The sequence below is a fragment of the Lampetra planeri genome, chromosome 10 (genome assembly GCF_965212315.1).
Source record: "Lampetra planeri chromosome 10, kcLamPlan1.2.h2, whole genome shotgun sequence".
NCBI lineage: Eukaryota > Metazoa > Chordata > Hyperoartia > Petromyzontiformes > Petromyzontidae > Lampetra > Lampetra planeri.
In genome coordinates, this window is record NC_136116.1 from 1,129,064 (window position 1) to 1,137,084 (window position 8,021).

At 52.1% G+C, this 8,021-nt stretch overlaps 1 protein-coding gene across 1 annotated transcript in view; it reads right to left on the bottom strand.

Annotated features, from left to right (window-relative positions):
* LOC144721123 (obscurin-like) overlaps positions 1 to 5,671 on the bottom strand; it is a 119,323-nt gene extending 113,652 nt beyond the window's left edge. The window contains exons 1-4 of the mRNA XM_078598518.1: positions 4,742 to 5,671; positions 3,561 to 3,677; positions 1,920 to 2,039; positions 419 to 662 (exon numbers count right to left, since the gene is read on the bottom strand). Coding sequence (XP_078454644.1) covers positions 419 to 662; positions 1,920 to 2,039; positions 3,561 to 3,677; positions 4,742 to 5,656 — 1,396 coding nt within the window. The 5' untranslated portion in view covers positions 5,657 to 5,671. The remainder of the gene's footprint in view (positions 1 to 418; positions 663 to 1,919; positions 2,040 to 3,560; positions 3,678 to 4,741) is intronic.
* Positions 5,672 to 8,021: the final 2,350 nt, after the last annotated feature.

Consider the following 8,021-nt stretch of genomic DNA (forward strand, 5'->3'; position numbering starts at 1 on the left):
CGCCGAGTACAACGACGGGTTCACTGAACAAAACAAAATACTGGTTTAGAAGGACACAGCTGAAAAAGAAAACAGAGTGTGAGTAGCCAGGCCAATGACTCAATGTAACTCACATCATATTAACGGTTAAATTAAGTAAGTGGGCTTGGATAGGACAAGTCGCTACAAGGGACGCTGATGATGATGGACAATGGATGATGAATGGAATGGCAGCCAAATGAAAGAACATCCACAAGAGAATAACCACAATGGAGAAGGCATGACGAGCTCAGCTTGTGAGCTGCAATGACACGCACAATGGCAATGCAGGAGCTTGGCGAATCGCGGCAACAGTGGATAGACCATGGCCATTGCGCAGGATGATGATGATGCATTATATATATTCAATGATGCAGGCTGCGCCTTCCCCGGTAAGTACCGTGCACGATGAGCTGTACGGGGCTGTAGGTCTTGCCCACGACGTTGGTGGCCGTGCAGGTGTACAGGCCGTTGTCGCACTGCTTGGAGAAGAGCACTTTGAGGATGAAGTACCCGTCGTCGTCCTCGTAGGTCAGGTGACGGCGTCCCGGGACGATGATCTCACTGTCCTTCTTCCACACGATCTCTGGCTTCGGCTTGCCCGTCACGTAGCAGCTGAAGCGCGCGTGCTTCCCTTCGGTGACCTGCACGGAGCGTGCACAGAACAATCGGGCTCACAGGGTTACCGGTAACGAGATGGGACGGCCAGACCGGTGGCTCAATAATGTCGCAGACAGGGTTGGGCTCAGCCACTGGGTGGATTTGCATGTGCAGGTTGAGCTACTGCTGGAGTAAAGCCATCATATGCTGGGCTCACCTTGAATTTCAACTTTGATATACCGGCAAATGAATTAAGTTAAGCCAACTCCAGGACTGGTGTACCAAACAATTGCCAGGTTCCTTGTCATGCAGTCGAAATTGCGGTCAAGACAATTTAAATGGGGGCTCGTAGATAAAAAAAAAACTGTTGCTTAGTACAGTCCCAAGTGGAAAGCGACAAACAACATTATCAAAGTTGTTGTGCGGTGAGTAAGAAAATAGCTCGTGATTAGTTTCTTTCAGGTTATTTTGACAGGATAAATCGACTAAATTATGCTGACTTTTTAACATTATGGGTTGCTAAAACACGAAATCAACACACGTGACAACTTGATTTGATTGGTTCTGTCGGGTGGTCGAGAGCGATAGTTGAAAAAAAATACATTACACCTCTACGATCACACGAAAAAGAACTAATTCTGAATCTTAATATTGGTCATGAAAGCCTAGGTACAATATATAAAACTGAGCTTTGTTAAAAATGTATAATTAAGCCAAATTATACATACGTTCAAAATATAAAACATGTATTTTTTCTCCAAATAATATATTACACTTGTGAAATTTGTGTCATGTTACGAAATGAACATATTTCTATTTTGAACTCTTGCAGTGAGTAATACACCACCTTCTCAGGGTACAGCCGCAGAAGATGACATTACAGAACCACAGCAGGACTGAGCGCTTGAATGTGTGCGTTTAGTCACAATAGAAGCACACATTTAAATACCCTGCAAAGGGTGTTTGTCACATGTCATTCAAGCCTTAAACCAAGTTTTATATGATTCTTTTATCGCATGGCGGTTAGCCTGCGCCCTTCAATTCACTCCACTAAACTAAGGTGGCTGCCTGGATTCAAACCCAGAATTTGAGTGGTGTCAGCTTAGTGCTCGGAGCCAGCATCAGTTTTAGCCTCCTAAGCCACCCTGCCATTTTATACGGCCTCCTAAGCCTCCCAGCCGTAATATATATTTAGGCATTTTTGTGTGCACCACCGAAGCTTGTGATTCACACATTTAACTGGAGGTCGATAAAAACGTGCCAAGCCGCCGCTCGCAGCGTCCCAGTGGTGCCTTGCGTACCGTGAAGGTTTTGGTGGTCTTGAGCAGATTCTCCGTGGAGTAGCGCGAGGAGCCCATCCTGGTGTCCGGTGTTTCCTCCACCAGGCGCACGGGAGACCGGGACGCACTCCTGCCCGGCTGCTGCCCGGCACGGCGAACACAAAGCAGACACGCGCTGGTCCGCAGTGCTGCAACTGTTCGGCCCGACTCGCTCAAACCACTCGACGTGCCTGGGCAATTTAGGGTCAACGACTCACTCAACTTCTATCAATTCAGCATACTTAAGAGGTTCAATAAACGGCATGTGCAAACGATTCAAACACGGATGTGCACAAACCAATCGCGCAGATTTCAATGTGCGCAAAATGCATTGTGTACAAGGACCCACTCGTGCACTGTGAATGCCACTGCAGAGTGGTCGGTGCTTGGGGCATAATGACTCACACAGAGTTGCTCACTGACTTTTGATCAGTAGGAAGCACTCAACTGGCCTACACTTTTAAAAAATTGTGGGCCTTTAGGCATTTGCACTTTCTGTCTGCTCATAACGGAGGGTCACTATTATTGTCGTAAAGATGATTCAATATCCATCAAATTGTAGTCGGCCCAGGCACAACTGGCTGCTGCTCAGGCACTCAACACATTTTGAAGTCCCAACTGAAGGTGCTTGGACAGCTGTGGCGTATTGGTTGACGTGGAGGGCGTCGTGACCCCGTGCTGCCATGTATCCCGGTGAGTGAGTCCAGTACAATGCCGTGTTGCAGTCAGGGACTCAGTCAGTGAGTGAGTGAGTCCAGTACAATGCCGTGTTGCAGTCAGGGACTCAGTCAGTGAGTGAGTGAGTCCAGTACAATGCCGTGTTGCAGTCAGGGACTCAGTCAGTGAGTGAGTGAGTCCAGTACAATGCCGTGTTGCAGTCAGGGACTCAGTCAGTGAGTGAGTGAGTCCAGTACAATGCCGTGTTGCAGTCAGGGACTCAGTCAGTGAGTGAGTGAGTCCAGTACAATGCCGTGTTGCAGTCAGGGACTCAGTCAGTGAGTGAGTGAGTCCAGTACAATGCCGTGTTGCAGTCAGGGACTCAGTCAGTGAGTGAGTGAGTCCAGTACAATGCCGTGTTGCAGTCAGGGACTCAGTCAGTGAGTGAGTGAGTCCAGTACAATGCCGTGTTGCAGTCAGGGACTCAGTCAGTGAGTGAGTGAGTCCAGTACAACGCCGTGTTGCAGTCAGGGACTCAGACTTTTTTTTAAACCGGCCACATTGATCGAAGAGTTGCACAAAACCTGGAGACACAAAACCAGAGGAACCTGGAATATTTACAAATATGCAAATGTGTCTGTGTGAGCCACTGAGGTCGTGGCGGGTGTTGTGTTTGTATTCCTTGTTGCTCTCTGCATCCTGCGCCGTTCACGTTCCACTGTAAACGTTCACTGATGCCTACTATATTGAGGGCAATACTGGCAAAATAAATATTGATTGATTGATGTTTTACTCAGCTTTCAAACAGTTGCAAAGCATTACATCACCTCCATGCATATGCGTGATTTGTATCATGGACGAGCAATCTGGGGGCACACACGCACTCCATCCACACTCTCCTAGGGACAATCCAGCTGCCTCTTGGCACCACGGCGTGGGAGCGAAGATGGATGTGGCCCCTCTTACCCGGTAGCTGGAGGTGGTGTGGGCAGGCGACAGGTAGTCCTTGCCGGGGCGGCTGGGGGAGGGGGCGCGGGGGGCCCGGGCCTCCTGCCGGTAAATGGGCGACTTGCTTCTTGCACGCTGCGGTTCAACACACGGGGGGTTCAACACACGGGGGGTTCAACACACGGGGGGTTCAACACACGGGGGGTTCAACACACGGGGGGTTCAACACACGGGGGGTTCAACACACGAGGGGTTCAACACACGGGGGGTTCAACACACGGGGGGTTCAACACACGTGTGCGCGTGTGTTGAACCCACGGGGTTTGCAGTCAGATTGTTGTCGCGTCACACTGCCCTCCTTGGCCTCCTCATCCTCATGAGACAATTGCCAATGCATTGAGATAATTTATATTTCATGGTTATATTGTTTCCTGTTCAAATTATAGTGTTATGCTATAGATGTATAAACTATGGGACCTTTCTTTACCAGTATCAGAAATTATGAAAAATAAGAATAGGTGGTATCTTTTCTGGCAATAAAATAAGGTGTTCTTTATATTCTTGGTTCTTTCGGTAGTCACGTAGAAGGGAAATAAGAAGATAATAAAAATAAACATAATAAAATAAGGTGTTCTTTAGTCTAACACTGGTGAGACAAGGCCGTAAAGAAGGCTGCTGCCTCTGATGTAGTCCAGTGAGTTTCACAGACAATGCATGTATTGTCAGAGCATGTTTGTTTACATATTCTGTCACACGTATATGCGTGGTTAAATGCAGACTTGATGCCTGCAAAATGTATCTATTTGGCGTTTGAGCATCTTAACACCACCTGTTGTATTGTCGAAAGATAAAACCTATTATTTTTTCCCCCATCATGTAAAAACTATACAGCTATTGTAAGGAGTTGTTATTAGGGCCATGAATTAGAATTGTGCACAATAATATTGACATAACATTCTGGGATTGTGCAGGAAATTTGTTAATCACTGGAAACATTCTTTAAACAATGATAAATCCTCACATGGTACTGCACATATATGGAACCCCTATATGAACAGATTTCATCTCATTCCAAATGGGTCCCAATTTCATTTATAGGCTGACACAGTTTGCTTGTCTGCAGTGGAGGCTCGGTGACACTGGTGACAAGGATAACACCGCTGTGGCCCCCGTAGGCCGTGGCTCCTTCCCGTGCCTACCATTGTGGCTGCGTCGCTCGGAGACAGCTGCTCTCGGCCGTAGCGGCTGGGCGATCGCGAGTAGGACCTGGTGGAGGCCTCCTCCTGCGGACGCACGGGCGAGTGCGAGTAGCTCCGGTACGAGGTGTAGGGACTCAGCCGAGATGTCAACGCGTTGCTCGAATATTGGTGATAGTCGAACCTCTTGCGGTGCATGTACGAGAGTGCCGGTGTGTCCTCCTCCTTCTTGCCGTACGCCGTCGACGGGGGCTTTGACCACAAAATCTGCTCCGACGGAACTCCCAGGATGGCGGACGCATTGACCTCCCCGGCGCTGTTCTTCACCTTGCAGCTGTAGGTGCCCATGTCGCTGGGGCGGACGCTGTTGATCTTCAGCGTGTGCATGCCGTCTCTGCCCTCGGTAAGGAAGCGGTAGCTATCCACAAAGTTGTCGACGTTCTTGCCATCCCGCTGCCAGGTGATGGTGGGCGCCGGGCGCCCGCTCACCATGCAGGTGAACGTGGCGCTGTATCCCTGGGAGACTTTCTGCGAGGTCGGCCTCATGATGAACGCGGGAGGCTCATGGGGCAGGAGTGGAGCGCTCGATTCCTGCCTGTAGCCCGGCGTGTACTCCACCACCAGCGTGACGGCCGCGTACGCCTCGCCCACGTAGTTGCGGGCCCTGCAGATGTACTGGCCGCTGTCGGACAGCATGAGGTCTCGCACCATCATGCGGTATGTGTTGCCCTCCTCCACAATCTTGTAGCGGCCTCCCGAGCGGATCTGCTTGCTGTCCTTTTCCCAGGTGACGGTGGGACTCGGGGAGCTCACGATCTGGCAGCTGAGAGTGGCATCCTGGCCCTGCGGCACCGTGCATGCCTTTGGTCGGGAGAGGAAGCGCGGTGCGCCCCCAAACAGTTCCGCTCTCCTGCTCATCTTCACAGATTTCTCTCGTTGTCCTGACAACAGAACATAATAGCACGGTGCTCATCTTAATCACTGATCCCAGGATACTGGTGGCAAATCCATGTTTCCATGGATGGGTCTAGGTCTGTCAAAAGCAAGGTTACTGTTGCACCTCACCAGGTGATGCAAATTTTACCCCCTCCAGAGGGATGGTGGACTTAATTGGAATGCTTCAGAAGGTTTTCCACAAATGTACGTTCGTTTTCAGGATCTGACTGTGTGCAGTCTCTTGGATATCAATAACACCTCATTGTGCCAGGTCATTGCCTTTAATCTGTTACACAGTGGAGGCGAGCTCAGGGAAATTGCAACGTTTGCGCATCAATATTATAGTTATTTCGAATCCAAACATATGGGGCTTAGACTAGGGGTTGCACAGTGCTTTGTTTGTGAGGACTTCACGTGAAATGGACGCGCTGGGTCAGGACGCAGCTCGACCTGGCATTGGAGTCCAGTGAGCAGTGCACGGATCCGACCAGCACATGTGTCCTCAATTTGTGTAAACCACCGTATGCCCCGGCTGACATCACTCGCAATTGGTGTACAAAGCGCCGCGCAGATTCATCGTGAGGCACGGGCGGATATTTCTGGAGGAGCCTGTTGGAGCGGAGTGAGCTGCGCCCCTCGACGCCTGTAACGGGGGCAGGGCGGCTGGACCCGCGCCCCGGATTTAGAGGCGGGCGGGCGGCCGGGGAGGGCAGCTGTCGGCACTGCTCACGGGCCCGGCCGTCAGCGTGATCTATTCGCGGCCCAGGGCTCGGGTTTCGCGCAGCCTCCACGCGCCACCCATTGCCATCCCTGCTGCCTGTGCGGGATCATGCGCCCTGCGCCCGCGTTTATTTGCGTCAACATTACCGCACGGTGAGCGCGTCGCCAGGTCTCCATCTCCACAGGCACCGCGCAAAGAATTGTGCTCAAAAACGCCATCCTCTCTGGAGTCGCTCGATAAAGTTGGTTTGCCTTTTTGAAATTGAATAAACTAGTACTATTATGCATGCTGCATTCTGGGGCTGCGTGTCCTCACGCAGCCTCCGGATTTCTCCCAAAGGACCAAACTGCCGCGATGTGATGGATGACGCTTCGCTGGATACGAGTAGGGCTCGTGTTCATCACGCCACGTCCCTGAAGCCGCATATCTGCGGCGCCAGGCAATGATTGCCATGGTCGCGCGCCTGAGCCGCAGTGCGCACGGACGAGTGAAGGGTCCTTGAAGGACATGGGCCTCGTGGGTGGCACGGCCAGACGCGGCTTCCACGGCCAACTCGGGGGTTGACATGGCAGAGGTTTCCCCCCTCACATATCAAGGCATTAATTGGACGCTCAAGGAAACGTGCAATTTGTTGTGACGTTAAATGCAACTTTGAAATGCAGAGCTAGGGGCATATATATATACACCCATATACTTTATAACCAAATTCTGGCATTGCACCTGAGCAAAAAACTGAACGTAAGACATAATTTACGTGTTGCGAAATGCGTTGAGCAACATGCAGGGTTTGTAACGTTTCTCTGTTCTCAGCGGGCACGGACTGGGTGGGCCACGCGCACCTGCAACTCCACAAGCGGAGAGCAGCAGCAGCAGCTCGATACGAGACCTGGTCACCGAGCGAGGCTGGTGCGTGTGAACGGCACGAGCGAGGGGCGAGGTGGTAAGGGGGGAGGGGGGGGCATTGCAAAACATCACGCACGACGCTCCGAGCGCGCTTACCGCAGGACAGGCGGCCCCCTTGGCGCCTGCCGCCTTCTCGTGGTGTCCCTCTCGCGCGGGGCTCCAAGCGCAGCGGTAACCCTCCAGACGCGCGCCGCTCCGACGTTGAGAACCACTACGCGCGGACTTTTGCAGAACCCGACTGGCACCGCTACATGCCTGCGATGGGAGACGGCAGAAGAGTTCGGGCCACCCTGCGCCCACGCTCCCGCCTGCTGCCCGGGGCTGTGATGCTGCGGAGTGCGGCTCGCGGCCCGCGTCCCGGACAGATTTAGCAGCGCCTGAGCGGGACGCGGTCGTGGCGGCCCCGGGGCAGGAGACCCCCGTGTTCGCCCCCCTCCTCCCCTCCCTCCCTCCCTACCCCCGTCCCCTCCAGCACCCCCGCCGGCTCAGTTGCGCCTATTATTAGGCGAGGGAGTTACTCTTCTGCTGGGCCAGAATCATCACCTGGTGAAGGTGGCGAGGTGCAGTGAGGGTGGCGATGGTGATGAGAGTGTGATGACAATTTTTATTGTTTATTTTACGAGGTAAGGCCCACTGAGCTCGATATTATTATTTTTCAGAAGCGACCTGGCCACAAACGATAGCTCAACGAAGTGGCATATCGTCACTTGGAAATGCATTCAG